The following is a 15,079-nucleotide window of genomic DNA, read 5'->3' on the forward strand; positions in this document are numbered from 1 at the left end:
TTGTGATAGTGAGATCTAGAATGGGAAAGACAGGGACATAATGGTGTCTGGCTCTGGGGGCCTCTCTGTGCTCTGGGCTCCCTTGTCAAATCCAGCTACAAAGAGCACAGAGGTATATAGGACACTGACAGTGTACAAATAACATTGACTGCATATGCACTGCATATTATTTCTCATTCAATCCTCACAACCTTATGAAATAAATATTACTATTACCCCAATTTTACAGGCTCAGAAAGGTTAAGTGACTTGCCCAAAATTGGTCCTCCATTACTATGCTTTCACAACAGCAATATGCAATAAGCAGGGCAGGATACGATCACCATATCATGGATGAGGTTACCAGGGCATAGAAAGGAAGAACTTCTCTAAGGTCTGAGAACAGGACCTTCTCTCCAGTCAGGCCTGTGTGTTCATTATGCTCATAGCAACTTACTCATAGCTCAGTCCTCTCCTGCAGGAAGTCTTCCCTGACTACACCAGCCCTTGGGGAGAGCGCCTAGAATACCCAATTACCCAGAGATAGTTCCTGCAGTACATCGGAGTCAAGACCCCCTTGAGGGGTTTTCAAGCCTGGCTCTTGGCTAAGCATTTGTTGGAGTTTAGGCACAAAGGCACCTTCAGCAGAGCAGGATTCTCAGAGCAGAGTTCTACTCCTTAAAAGCACCTAACAATTTAGCATGTAATTATATTCTGTGGGACATTGTTTCCTGTTGTGTTGTTAATTTTGTCTCCTCAGCCCAACTGGAAGTTGGAGGGCATGGAGTGAGCCTGACTCTTCTGTGGGCCCCCAGGGTGTAGAGGGCTCAGAATAGCCAGGGAGATTGATTGATTGCCTTGAGTACCAACCTCAGCAGCTCCCAGGCTGTTCAAAGGCCCCCTTTCTCCTGCCAAGCACCCCTCACTCCCACCACACACCCACACACAAAGGCAGGTGCTCACAACTTGCCAAAGGAATCTTAACCCCTTTATCAGCACTCAGCCAAGAATGCCAACCCAGGACCCTAGGCCACATGTAAATAAAACATGACAAGGGGCCTCTTTCTCAACTAAGATGTATGAGTGATCACCAAGGTCTGTGCTAAATCATTACCCTCTTCTAAAACAGACAGTATTATCTCCATTCTGCAGATGAGGAAACTCAATACCGTCTGTCCCAAAGCCACAATACCAGAACATCTCATCTGCACTATACAGCAACAGGGCTTTGAGTAAGTTCCTTAGTCTTCTTTTGGGTAAAATGGATTATAGCATGGGGCTGTTGAGAGCAATAACATTATCTCATACTTAGGAACACTATGCAGACACTCAGCATAAGCTTAATACTTTGGTGATTACCCTATGCCCACAGCTTCGCTTTAACTATTGAGAGACACCACTATGGCTGAAAAGAGAGTCTCTCAGGAACCCAGGCAAAAGGCTGGGATCAGGGTAAAGATGAAGGTCATGGTGGAGAGAAAAATCCATAAGGCAGAAGCCAGAGTCTCTCATCAGGAAAAGCTTCTGAGTACAGCTTCCTAAAAAAGCTCTTCTTCGCCCCATTCTTAAATCTCACTCCCCCACTTGTTCTCTGTACCTCTCTGGTCAAGCCCAGACACACAAGAGATAATAAGAGACAGGTATATAGCCAGGGCAAAACCTGACAACTTGGGTTCAAACCCTGATTCTGCCACTGTGTGACCTTGGGCAACCTCTCTAAGTCTCAATATTCTCAACTGTAAGATGGGAAGACAGCAACAGAAAAGGCCCCACAGGGTGAAGGGTGGGGGGGAGGGGAGAGGTCACATAAGAGAATGGATGTAATGCATTTGTAAATGATAGATCTTTTGACAAATGTATGAGATCATTTATACCATCACAGCAAGAGGCTGGAAGGTAACTACAGCTGGGGGAAAATACTGTCAGGCATCCCCAAACACAAATGCACACACACACTTCCCTGAAAGGACAAGAAACCCAATCACACCATGCCTAAAAAGCAGATAAGCAGACCCATCGTGCGGATCAGAGGCATGGGAATCAACACCCGAGAGCAATCAAGGAAAAGGGGTATAACCGTGAAGAAGTAGCTGTCAGAGGCAAAGTGAACAGGGGAGACCAGAGGACACAATCCCGTCTGATCCTAGGGTGTGACCCCCTCTCATGACATCAGACACCCTGTCACCTAAAGTCCCCCATCAACATTCAGACATAATGAAAGGGATGGCAAGGATAGCCAGAGGCTGACCACTGGCCCAGCTGGACTTCCCCATCCTGAGCAATAGGGTCTATCCAGGCTCAGCTCCTCAGAAAGGAGCACCCTTTCTTTTCAATGCTAGACACAGGTTCCCGCGCCCCTGCACCCCGTGTCTCACCTGGTAGGGGTCACTATGGTGCCCCAGCGCCTCCTCCTCGGGTCCTCCAGCGGTTCTGCCAAGCAGGGAGAGGGGCAAGGAGACGTTCCCCCTTGCCACCTCTTCTGCGGCTTTCGCCCTTCCTGAGGGGCGGGCCCGGGAAACCTCCCCTGGAGAGGAGGGGGTGACAACCTGATCTGACCTCGCGGTCCAGTCCTCCACCTCCTCGAGGGCGACACTTGCTGAATCCCGGATTTGTTTGCGGGGCGTGAACCCCGGATATCTGAACGGGGAGAGGCTGAATCTGGTATTTGAACGCGTGGGGAATGAACCCCAGATACTGGTGCACGCAGGGGCCCGAACCCCAGATATTTGAAATCCTATGAAACAGAACCCCAGGTTTAGGGAGGCTGGGACCCGAGTCCCGGATATCTGGGACCCGAGGGGCTGATACCCGGATATTTGAGAAGCGAGGGGCCAACCCCGGAAATTTGGGACCAAAGGCCTGAGTCCCAGGTCTCCGGCCACCAACAGGGGGCCCACCCCGAGGACGTCCGGCCGCACGGCTCCTTCACGCCGGGGTCCGAGGGTGACAGCCCCCACTCCCGCCCCGGCCTCCTCCCTCTCCCCTTCTCTCTCCTGAGGGCAGCTGAAAGACTGTAGTGAAAGGTGGTCCCGCGCCCTCTCTCCCTCTCCTCTTCTCAGTCTCAGCCTCTCCGCACCACAGCCCTGGTCTCGTCCCGGTCTCCCTCTCCCTCTTCCTCCCAATTCCAAGATGGAGACCGGGCGGGAGCGCGCAGGCGCGGTAAGGAAGCTGGCCAAAGGGGGCGGGGCCGAAGGGAAGCAGCCCCGCCCCTCTCCCGCTGCCGGGACCGGGAAGATGGGCAACCGCCGAGCCAGAGTGCGCGCGCGCCGCGCCACGCGGACCCTAGGTGGGAGGAGACCCGGAGAAGGGCTAGGCTTGGAGCGGGAGGAGCCAGCGCGCTGTCCGACAACTGGTGGTTGAGAGGACTGCGGCGCATGCGCTCGCCCCGCCTTGGCCCGAGCCCGAGCTTGTTGCTAGGGGAAGCTTTGAGGGGGCGCGGGTGGAAGGAGAGGAGCAGCCGCGATCTGCGCCTGCGTGCAGGGTAGAGGTTGGGAGGGGTAAGGGAAGGCTGTTGCTCCGCGCGGAAAAGGCGGAAAATGGTCTGCACTGATGAGTCGCCTTCCAGCCCAGACATGGCTCCCACGCTCGAGGAATCTTTGCTGGGAAAAGTCAACCTGTCAAATCCCTTCAGGAAACCGAGGGGCTCTGGAGATTTGTATGACCTGACCAAGGTCACAATGCATTTATGTCAAAGCATTCCCATGGCCACAGCCACCTTTCCCAATTAGCTATAATTATCAATTTTATTTCAAAGAAGAAAACAAAACAAAGTGACAGAGCTGAGACCAAAAGCGGGTTTTTCAAAACAGTCACAAGAGTTGAAGTAACCTATGCCCTTAGCCAACCTGTATCCCAAACTAGAGTCAACAAGGAAAATTTCCCCCACACATCCTAAACCTGTCAACCCTGAAATTCCTATCTCAATCCAACCCCCAATAACACCCTGGGAAACAGTGGACAAAAAAGCCTTTTATTTCCCCCCACATTACAGCTTTCCATTTTTTGTAACATCTCTTCCAATGCAGAACCAAGGTCCAACAAGTTGATTCACACCTGGAGAGAGAAAATTTTAAAAATCAAGGCAGGTCAAAGAACCCTGGTGGGAGCTCTGGCATGGCTGTAGAAATTGAGGAAGCAGCCCAGGAAGTGAGAACTAGAGCTAGGTACAGGCACCCATCCCTGTGAGCATGACCTCTGGACCCCAGGATATGCTGAAGACCTGAAAGTCTTCCCTTCCTAGTCTACTTAGAGCTAAGAAAGACTGACCAAGCAGGTGACTGCAGCAGTCAATCTAGCCCTGAGCAAAGGTGATCTTGACTATCCAGTTCCTCTGGCCAGAGCCCATCCCCTGGCCCTGGGCTTCTCCAACTTCTTCCAATTTGTCATAGGGCACACAGCTGAGGCTGAAAGCAGTTTAAGAGCTGGATGGACAATATGTGGATCAAATTATTGAGGCCCAGCTGAGAGGGTGACACATTTAAAGAAAATTTTTCCCCTAATGAGTTGACACACAAACTAATTAGCCAATATGTTCCCTACCTACTACTACCTTTATGAGGCTGTGTCCCTCCAACAATCCTGTTAGAACCAACTTTTTCTAAGTGCAGTGATGGTTAATGGAAAAGAGAAGGTGCACATAATGAGGTGCCAAGACACATAGTACATGCTTAGAAAGTAGGTACCGTCAATTACATTCTTTTGAGCTGCTCAAGATAAATTTTACTAATTTCAGTACAAAATCAAGACACATGATTCACATCCAAGATGTACTATCAAATTTTAACCCTCTTAACTCACCACTGTGGCCCAAAAGCTTAGATGTAAACTACGGCTATGGATAACTCTTAAAATCAAAATGCTAACTGAAATAAGTCAGCCACAAAATAATATGTATGAGTCCAATCTTTTTAAAATATTCCACCTATACAAAAAGTAAAATCAAGCCACACTGTTTAGAAATGACTCTACCTCAGTTACAATTGCCACCCCAGCCCCTACTCCCACAGTGCTGGGGCAAAAAACCTTACCTGAGAACAATATGGAAACTCAGCAAGTGCCCTCAGAGTCGGGTTCTAGACCAATGGGATTCTCGGCGTGGGTGGAAGCACACAGCAGTGAGACAGCAGAGAAGGCCACAAAGAGAAGCAGGAAGGAGCCCAAGACCAGCAGCCTGGAGCCACACAGAGCCAGCTCCTCCTAGGGACGGGTACAGGGAAGGAGTAGAAATGATGTAGGGAGGGATAAGAGAGAATCTTCTCTTGGGAAGACACATTCCCCACAGCCCAAGGGCTATAGAGAGGAATCTCTCTGAGGGAGAAGGTTCTCCTTCATGGACCAACCGAAAGAAAGAGGTTATTTCCATACAAGTTAACATTTGTCTCAATGTCTCCAGTGCTTTCTTGTCCAGTCATTGCATTGTATCCCCATTGAGAGGGAAAGTCCCCATTATCTAAGCAGGGCCAGGTCTGGAAACCAGGATCTTCTCTGAGTCCAAGTTCCCAGGTCATGCTCCTCACTAAGGTCTTTTTAAATGTGAAGGAAGAATCTGCAGCAGCCTCCTGTCTCCCTCTTCCATTTAGCCAGTCTCCTCCACCCAGTACCAGTGCCCACATGGCCTTCAGTGTCAAGTTGTAGCATCTTAACATGTCATCCTGGTGCCTTGTGATTGGGCCCATGCATCTCTCTGACCTCTTCACCTAGGTGACTCCTAAGCCCTCATCATGGAACACACTGGAAGGTTGAACACTTCAATCTCTAAGCCATCTCTCCTCTCTGAATCCCCTCTGCTGCATTTTGCCCATTTCTTTCTCATCCACCAGGGACCATACTGACAGGACAGACTAAGCCTGGGTAGGCTGCAGTGCTGCCTCTGCCACTTAACCAGTTGTGTGGCCTTGGGCAATTCACTCCCTCTCTTTAAGTCTGTTTCCTCATCTGTAAAATGGGATAATAGCTACATCAAAAAGACTATTTTAAGATCAAATGAGATAATGAACCTGAAAGCACTTTGTACTATATAAACGACTGTACACAATTCCCTTTCTTAAATGCCACCTTCTCTGTGAAGCACTCTCCATAAATGTTCAAGTTAGGGTTAATTGCTCCTTATTTTGTATTTGTTTAACACTCTGCTCACATCTCTATGATAGCAATTAGCTCATTCTGGCTCTTATTACAGCTTCTCAATTCCTGTGAGGTAGAGATCATGTTTTATTGTATTTAAAGACAACAATTAATAGTAATAGCTGTCATTTATCAAATCTCGATTATGTACCAAGCATTGTACTGGGCACTTTACATGCGTTCTCATTTACTCTTGTTTGTTGAATTAGGAGATCGTATCATGTTTTCCAATTTACAGATGAGGAAATTGAGATTCAGAGAAGCTCAGATGCTTGCTCAAGGTCATAGAGCATCCCAGGCAGGATTATAAAGCCTGTGCTTTTTCTACTAGGTGAAATTGCTTCTAGAAGCCCTCAAGACCCAGCATTCAGGATGGTAGTCTATGAAAACATGATGACATGAAGCTTTTACCGAGGTGAGAAGCTTGGTGAGCACAAGGCCTTCGTGGCTCCAGACCGGGACACACTCTGTAGTCATCCTAGGGCTCAAGGTGGCATTTCCTGCTCCCTCCTCTGAGCAGGATATGGGTGGCTGGCTGGAGGGCAGGATTCCTGGAGCAGCACTAAAATATAGGCAGGTTCCTGGAGTCCTTTCTGAGGTCACTCTGGCTGTAATGAGGACCACCTCTTTAGCATAAGACCCTATGAGAGGGAGAAGAGATGGAAGAAAATAAAGTGGGTGGGGCCTCCCCGGTGGCGCAGTGGTTGAGCGCTGGGTTGCGAAGCTACGCGCGGCCTCTGCGGCGCTGGTTCGATCCCCGGCTGCTCCCGGCCACCGGAGGAGGGTCCCACATGGCGTGCAGACCTCTCCTGCCGCCCGCTGCTCCCCTTAGCAGTGTATTTCGGTCCTTCTGCCTGCTCTGCTCCCCGCTCTGGCTCTGGTGAATTCTCTCACCCTCCTGCGCTTCTGACTGTACCCAGTGCTTGTATAAACAAACAAACAAATAAATAAATAACATGCCTCTATATATAAAAATAAATTAAAAAAAAAAAAAAGTTTAAAAAAAAAAAAAGAAAATAAAGTGGGTGGGAGGTGGGAGTCATCATTTCAAACTTCAGTTCATTCCTAAGGCTTCCTACAGTGCCAAGTGTTTTGTCATTGATTTTACTCAATAAAATGCTCTATATAACATCATTTTCATTGAGAAACAAAATAGCTATGAATTAATATAAACAAAGTTAAATTGGCTTACAATCAATAAAACAATCATACCAATACTCAAAAGGTTGCAGTAAAACTAGGGTAGGTACACATTGCTGATGTCAGTTTCTATGAACTAGATCATCCTTTTTAAGATAACAGTTTTCACTAGATACCAAGATCAATTTAAAGTTCACACTTCATTTCAAATTACTGGGAAATAGAGAGTATATTCAGTCAGTGGCTGTTCGACAATTTCCATTTGGGGAAAAAAAGTTAGACTCCTATCCCAACTATAAAATAAAATCGCGATGTATTAAAGAACTACACAAACAAACTAAAATGACACAGAACAAAAATCAGAGAAAATAAAGAATATTTTTCAATTTTAAAGTGGAGAATGCCTTCCTAAAAAAGACACGTAACCTAAAGGCTTATTTAAAGGACAAAAGCAATCATCTTAGCCTCAAAAGAATTAAAGGTTTCAGGACCTCCCTGGTGATGCAAGGGGTTAAGTATCAGCAGTATGAAGCTGTCGGTATGAAGCATGAGTTCGATCCCTGGCCAGGGATCTAACCCACATGGCGCAGCAGACCTCTCCTATCTCGCTTACTGCTCCCCTCAGCAATGTATTTCAGACAATCTGCCTGTTCTGTTCCCCACTCTGTCTCTGGTGAATCCTGGGTAGGCTGGCCCCCTCTCCTGGCCCACACCCCAGCTCTTGTGTGCATAAATAAATAAAATAAATCTTAAAAAAAATTAAAGACTTTTATACAATGAAGGGTAAGTTAAAAAAAAGTCACAGATTGGTTGAAAATACCCATAATATAGTTAATAGTCAAAAAAGGTTTTCGATCCACAATGTATTAAGATCTTCTAAAATCAAGAAGATAAATAAGAGAAAAGAGCAAAGGATCAGAACAGAAAATTCACAGGAGACATGAGTATGGTCAATAAACCTATAAGAAGATGTTCCCCCTCACCTGCAATAAAGACAAAGTAAATTAAAACTATCAGGTAATTCCTTTGTCTATTAAATTGGTAAAAATTTAAAAGTCTGATAATAGCAAGAGTTTTGGAAGAGGTGGGAAAATAGGTATCTCAACTGGTGACAGTTTTTAGAAGACAATTTGACTTAATGTGTCAAATGGGAAATGAGAGGATGCCCACCAAACTGGAAGGGAAGGAGGATTTTTTACCTTTGTATGTATATTGAAAAAAATGTCCATACCCTTTGACTCAGTAATACCACTTGCAGAAATTAATTCTAAGGAAAGGATTCAAAAGAAAAATGCAAAGTATTTGCAGCTGTTCACTGTGATTTTATTAAATATACCAAAAAATAGGACATGATAGAGATGTTTACAACAGAAAGCACTAGTAAGTGATGTCTCATCACTTAATGGATTGATTTACATCCATTATATCCAAATAAAAATGTTCAGACCACACACTAATATGGAAAAACATAATGGTCTAAGTAAAAAAAGAGAATGACAAACCAAAATACACTTCATAATTACAATAGAGAAATATACACCTTAAATTTTGTGTGAAGTTTTCCCATTTCTTCTAGGTTCCCCATATTGAATCAACCACCAAGCACTGTCAATCCCACACTTCTAATGTCTCTCTCAAATCAGTCACCTCCTTTCACATCACTGTCTTAGCTCAGTTTTATCTCATCTCTTTATTACCCAACTCTTAAGTAGTCTTCCTGCCACTGGATACATTCCTTCCAGGCAGTCAGCTGGAAAAGATGACATAGTGTCATCTTTTGAAAAGAGCAACAACAAAAATCCTACTACTTTCCCGATGAAAATCTTTTGAGTTTGCCCAAGTCGTTGGCTTGGCACATAGGTTCTCCATGGGATTCTATCTGCTTCTTCAGAGGCATCTGTCACTCATTTGCCACTCCTTACCTTGCACCAGTGGACCCATGAATGCTGTCATGGTTCTCCTCTGCATTCCTTTGCATATGCTCCTCCTTCTGTCTCAGTTCAAGCACTCAGTTCAAGCACTCCTTCTGTCTCCTCCCCTCAACACTCAATTTAAGTACTGTATCCTTGGAAATTCCTGTCTTTATCAACTCTGTTCAACAGACTTCTGAGTAGGGCCACTCTAAACATGTTCTACTTAACATGCTGAAAAGCATTTACTTCTGTTCACATGTGCAGCTTTGCTAGATTGCAAGCATTTTTAGGCTACGACTGCCCATGTTTTGCAGATCTCTGTATTCCCCATGCTTGATACCTAGGAGGCTTTCAAAAATTACTGTTTAGATGATGCAATCATAAGTGATTTTGTTTTGATGTTATTTCTCTGTAACCATTGTAAGAAGAATAGGGCGTCTTTGTAGAAGCAGAAATGGATGAGCTAATCCTAAATTTCATATGGAAATTCAAAAGTTCTAGAATAGGGCCTCCCCGGTGGCGCAGCGGTTGAGCGCTGGGTTGCGAAGCTGCCCGCGGCCTCTGCGGCGCCGGTTCGATCCCCGGCTGCTCCCCGGCCACCGGAGGAGGGTCCCACATGGCGCGCGGACCTCTCCTGCCGCCCGCTGCTCCCCTCAGCAGTGTATTTCGTCCTTCTGCCTGGTCTGCTCCCCGCTCTGGCTCTGGTGAATTCTCTCACCCTCCCGCGCTTCTGACTGTACCCAGTGCATGTATAAACAAAACAAGCAAACAAACCAGCAGACAAATGAATAAAGCATGCCTCTATAAAAAAAAAAAAAAAAAAAAAAAAAACAAAAGTTCTAGAATAGCTAAAATATTTTTTAAAAAGAGGAACAAAGCTGAGGATTCACATTTCTGATTTCTGAACTTACTACAAGTTATAGTAATCAAAACAATGTGGTACTGGCATAAGATTAGACATATAGATTAATGGACTAGAACTGACAGTTTGTAAATAAATCCATACATCTAATTGTCAATTGAACTTCAATAAGGATGTCAGACTTATTCAACGGGGAAAAAGCAAGTTTTTCAACAAAATGTACTGAGGCAAATGAATAGCCACCTGCAAAAGAATAAAGTTGGACCTGATACACCATACAGAAAAACTAACTCAAAATGGATTATAGAACTAAACGTAAGAGCTAAAACTATAAAATTCCTAGGGGCAAATAGAGGAAAAAATCTTACCAACATTGGTTTAGGCAAGTCTTCATAGATATGATACTAAAAGCACAAGTAACAGAAGAAAAAGCAGATAAAATGGACTTCACCCAAACTAAAAATTTTGTAATTCAAAGAACACCATCAACAAAGTGAAAAGACAGCCCAGAGAATAGGAGGAAATACTTGCAAATCACACATTAGATAAGAGAATTTTGCTGAGAAAATATAAACAACCCTCACAACTCAATAATTAAAAGGCAAATTACCCAATTTTAAAAATGGGCAAAGACTCTGCATTTATATTTCTTCAAAGAAGATATACAATGGACAATAAGTACACACACACACAAAATACTCACTAGCCATCAGAACCACAGTGAGATAGTACTTCACACTTACTACGATTGCTGTAATCAGAAAAACATCTAGCAAATGTTGGTGAGGATGTATAGAAACTGGAACTCTCACACTCTGCTAGTAGGAATATAAAATGATGCCCCCACTTTGGAAAAGAATATGGAAGTTCCTCAAAAGATTAAACATAGTTACCATATAGATTCAGCAATTCTACTCCTAGGTATATACACCAAGAGAAATGAAAATATGTGCAAAAACTTGTACGGAAGTGTTCATAGCAGTATCAATCATAATAGCCAACGGAAACAATCCAAATGTCAGTCCACTGATGACAAGATAAAGATAAATATTTACACAATGAATGCTATTCAGCAATAAAAATGACACATTGGTGTATGGATGAACTTGAAAACACTCTGCTAAGTGGAAAGGCCAGTCACAAAAAAAAAACATGTTGTATGAAACAGGCAAATCAACAGAGATGGAGAGTGGTTGTCTAGAACTGGGCGATTAGGTAGAAAAAGAGTGACTGCTAATGGGTACAGGATTTCTTTTTGGGTCATGAAAATGTTTTAAAATTGATTATAGTGATGGTTATACACTTTTGTGAATATACAAAAGTCCATTAATAATCACAATAATGTGTTAATTTCACATCTTAAATGGGTGATTTTATGGTATGTGAATCATGGATCAATAACAATAGGAAAAATGGTCTCAAGTCTGTATATATCAGACACATTCCTTTATTCTCATTCTCATAACACATACATGTACACCTGGACATACAGGACCTACCCCACCACCACCACTACACACACAAACAAATACAATTTACAGGAGAATCTTAAGAATGGTAGTGTTGGAAAGAAACTCAGAAGTCAAGAGAATCGTACATTTCTCTCCTCCTACTTCATCTCTCCATTTTTTAGATAAGGAATCTGAGGCCAAATTCTCATGCAGGAATTAATGACACCCACTAACTCGCTCTCTCACTTGTCATTTTCCCAGAAGACTCTAAGCAATTTAAGAATGGGTGATGTCTAATTTTTTCAGTACCCTCTTATGACACATAGAGCTGTGCAAAGCACATAGCAGGCACTCATGACACTAATTTAACTGAACAAAACATGTTTCTCTGACATCCCTGAGGGAAAAAAAAAAGATGCCTCAAAGAGGAAAAGGCTGTAGGGATGATTAGGGATGAGAAAGAACATTAGGCTCTTTCTAGACCATCTCATAATAATTCCAATGGCAGAATCAAAGAATCTCAGAGCTGGAAGAGGAAAGAGAAAACATTTATTGAGAACCCACAATGTGGGCAATATCTTCACCAAGTGAATCTAGTCCGTATCACAGCGAAAGTAACTAAGACCCAGAGATGTGCCCAAGTCACCAAGTTGGTGAGGTCAGAGGTCGGGCCCAGCTCTGAGTGTTCTGATGCCCAACCAACAGTCTTCCCTAATCTCACCTTTTAATCCCATCTGACTACCCAGGACTGTGGCTTGAAATGTCCGGGTCTTGTTTCTGTATGGACTGTCTCCAAAGTTCAAGGTGGTCAGTAAGCCCACGACGTGAGACCCATGCCACTTCCCTGTGACAGTCTCATTTAAGGGGCACAGGGTCAACTGGCCAAAAGATCTCAAGAAGGAGATCCAGTCCTGTGTGCAAAAGGAAGGTGGGAGAAAGGTGAGAGATTAGCAGCAAGAGCAGCCCAAATGGGAAGAATAAGCAGGAGGGTACTTACCTGAGGAACGTCAGGGCTGCGCAGACCAGTCCTGTGGGTAAGGAGGAAGCTGCCAAGGCCCAGGCCAGAAAGGCCAAGAAGGAGCAGGATCAAAGTGGCACACACCAGAGGTGGGTGATGGGCCAGACAGAGATGCAGGTTGTGCCCAGCCTGGCAGCTGCCCATGGGGAGCAGAGGGGTCTGGGCCTCCAGAGAGAGCCTGCTGAAGAACAGGAAGGGAGAAGTGAACAAGAGCCAGTCAGAAGGCACTTACCCATTTTATTCAAAGGGAAGCTAAAGCACCCAGAAGACAGGGACTTGCCCAAGGCCACATAGCTGGTTAATGGCACAACCAGGACAAGAAGACTTGCATACAGGACGCCAAGTGTTCATTTCTCTGCACCCCTCAATAAATGTTTGCTGCATTTCATTTCTGAAGTAATCAAAGAGGAAGCAGAGCAGAAAACACTGAGCTGGAAAAAAGGAACCCAAAAAAAGAATTCATGGGGCAAAGAAATTCAGGAAGCAGTTTCTGGGGCTAGTTTTTGGCTGAAGAACAGTTCCGACCAAGAACAGTTCTTTCAAAAGGAAGAATTTCCCTTTGTAGCTAAACTGTTCACTCTGTATCCCCCTCTGCCATTCAAAGGTTATGTGAGAAAAATGATCTATTTGTTAGCTTAAGACTCTGTGAAATTGGGATTCTAAGAAAACCACTTAATTGAAGATAATCATGGACGCTAAAGCAGCTGGCACTGTATTTGACTAGGCAGGATTTCGACAAATGCCCACTTCCTTCCTATTTCTCTGTGTCATACGGACCCTCAGACCTAGGTACGGCAAGGCAAAAATACTGGGGAAAACTGAGGTTTGGGGACTTTGTTAAAGGAGTAGTAGGGCCCAGGTCTGAAACCCGTCTTCGGTTCCAGGTGGAGTGCTCTTTCCAATGCGAGGAGCGACCCCTGATGAAAAGGAACACCTGGAAGGCGAGATAAACATAGGAGATAGAGGGAGAAGAAAGGCTCCCTGGAAATGCAGGTGTCACAATGCTCACCCCTGCCCTGCTTCCCGTCCCGGCACATCTGGAAAGGGAGAAAAAGCAGGAAGGGGAAGGGCAGAGCCTGAGGGTCAGCGGCTGGTGCAGCATTTGGGCCTCCCTCCCCCACAAAGCCCCTCCAGCAGGAACTCCACACCCGCATCCCTTCCCGGTCTGGCTGCGTCGGGTCCGCCCGCCGCTAGCTCTCACCGCTGGGGCCGGGCGGAGGCCGGCGCCCCCCGCGACGTCACGGGTGGGGCCGCGAAGGGGCGGAGTCCCTGCTCCCCCCACCCATCCTCACCCCCGCGGCGGGGACTCGCATGCGCAGTGCCCACCTGGGCGGCCGCCTCGCCGCCGCGAGCTGGGGGTGCGGGTACCAAGAGGCAATTCAATGAAGGGGGGCAGGGGGGAAGAAATAACTCCTCTGGAGGGGAGTAAAAGGGAGAGGGACAAAGAAACTAATGCCAGAGGAGTGAGAAGTGTACCATTTCCCTGTGGAGAGACTACGAGGGCATTTCAACGACAATCTCGTCGCAGACATTTTTCTGTTTCATGTCCTCCCCCCCGCGCCAATGGTACAGCCCGGCCGCGCCTGGATTCCGGGTTTGGGCTTTGGGTCCGCCCTGGGGTGTGGCTCCAGGCATGGGTACTGGTGTCGCGGGTGGAAGGTTTGGGCCGGGTTAGCCTCCTCACTTTTAGCGGCTTCTTATCCTATGGGATCCTAGGCCGTCTCACTTTAGTCTGTTCACGTTTTGGAGATGAGAACACCGAGGTCCATCTTATCTGCAACACACATGGAGCCAGGATTCCGGGTTCAAATCCTCACTCTGTTCCTTCTGGGGTCTGTGCTCTTCTGGGGTCTGTGTTTACTCCTCTACTAAAGAGGATCATCCTGTCTACCGCGCTGGTTGGATGGGAAGCTTTAGAGGCAAAGGGGGAAAGACACTGCCGAGTGTCCCCTGAGCACACAACCAGCGCTGGACAAGTACGTGTACACGCAGGACAGAGTGTTCAATTCTAACGGGACTGCCTTGGCACAGACCATGTCATTTCTATAGCTCCCTTCCCCGCCTCCCCCTCAAAAGTTGGTGGCAAAAAAACCCTCATATGTGGCTAAATGATATTCGTCTAGGGGTCCAGGACTATGAGGAGGGGGTAATTTCTTCAACAAATGGTGTTGGGAAAATAGAATAACCACAGCAAAAGAATGAAGCTTAAACCCTTTATACCATCTACACAGTTAATCCAAAATGCATCAAATAACTAAATGTAAAAGCTGAAACTATAAAATTCTTAGAATAAAAGATCGAGGGGAACTTCATGACATTTTCTTGGCTGTGACACCAAAGCACAGGCAACAAAAGAAAAAGAAGTTTATAAATTGGACTACATCAAAATTTTAAACTTCTGTGCATCAAAGGACACAATAGAATGAAAAGACAACCTGTGGAAAGGGAGGAAATATTTGCAATCATGTATCTGTTAAGGAGTTAATATCTAGAATATACAAGGGATACAAAGGAACTCCTACAACTCAACAACAAAAATGCAACTCGATTAAAAATGGGCAAAGATTCAAAATGCACAAAGGATGAAGGATCC

The 15,079-nt window shown here is 45.6% G+C and overlaps 2 protein-coding genes across 3 annotated transcripts in view; both read right to left on the reverse strand.

Annotated features, from left to right (window-relative positions):
- The window catches only part of LOC119242359 (acyl-coenzyme A synthetase ACSM6, mitochondrial-like), a 272,902-nt gene that overhangs the window by 28,432 nt on the left and 229,391 nt on the right, over positions 1-15,079 (reverse strand). The gene's annotated exons all lie outside the window — the stretch shown is intronic.
- On the reverse strand, positions 3,931-13,755 carry LOC119241865 (insulin-like growth factor-binding protein 3 receptor). 2 transcript variants are annotated; one of them, XM_037507508.2, is made up of 6 exons: positions 13,688-13,755; positions 12,466-12,667; positions 12,190-12,379; positions 6,514-6,743; positions 5,007-5,175; positions 3,931-4,032 (listed from the first exon to the last, which is right to left on the reverse strand). In XM_037507508.2, exons 2-5 carry the CDS (start codon positions 12,628-12,630, stop codon positions 5,026-5,028), a joined length of 735 nt encoding a protein of 244 aa, XP_037363405.1. In that variant the 5' UTR covers positions 12,631-12,667; positions 13,688-13,755; the 3' UTR covers positions 3,931-4,032; positions 5,007-5,025. The 2 variants fall into 2 exon arrangements, with proteins under 2 accessions (XP_037363405.1, XP_037363406.1); XM_037507509.2 differs by having other exon boundaries at positions 12,466-12,664; positions 13,688-13,740.

The sequence above is a fragment of the Talpa occidentalis genome, unplaced genomic scaffold (assembly GCF_014898055.3).
Source record: "Talpa occidentalis isolate TD23 unplaced genomic scaffold, MPIMG_talOcc4v2.1 talOcc4.12, whole genome shotgun sequence".
In the NCBI taxonomy this organism is placed as follows: Eukaryota; Metazoa; Chordata; class Mammalia; order Eulipotyphla; family Talpidae; genus Talpa; species Talpa occidentalis.

Bases quoted from the DNA above. Each gene is read 5' to 3' on its own strand.
- LOC119241865 (XM_037507508.2), bottom strand. From the start codon at position 12,630: ATGGGCAGCTGCCAGGCTGGGCACAACCTGCATCTCTGTCTGGCCCAT. The intron at 6,744-12,189 runs GTGAGATTAGGG...TCCCTCTCATAG, and splicing joins TAGTCAGATGGGATTAAAAG to GGTCTTATGCTAAAGAGGTG. The intron at 5,176-6,513 runs GTAAAAGCTTCA...ACCCGTCCCTAG, and splicing joins TCACCAAGCTTCTCACCTCG to GAGGAGCTGGCTCTGTGTGG.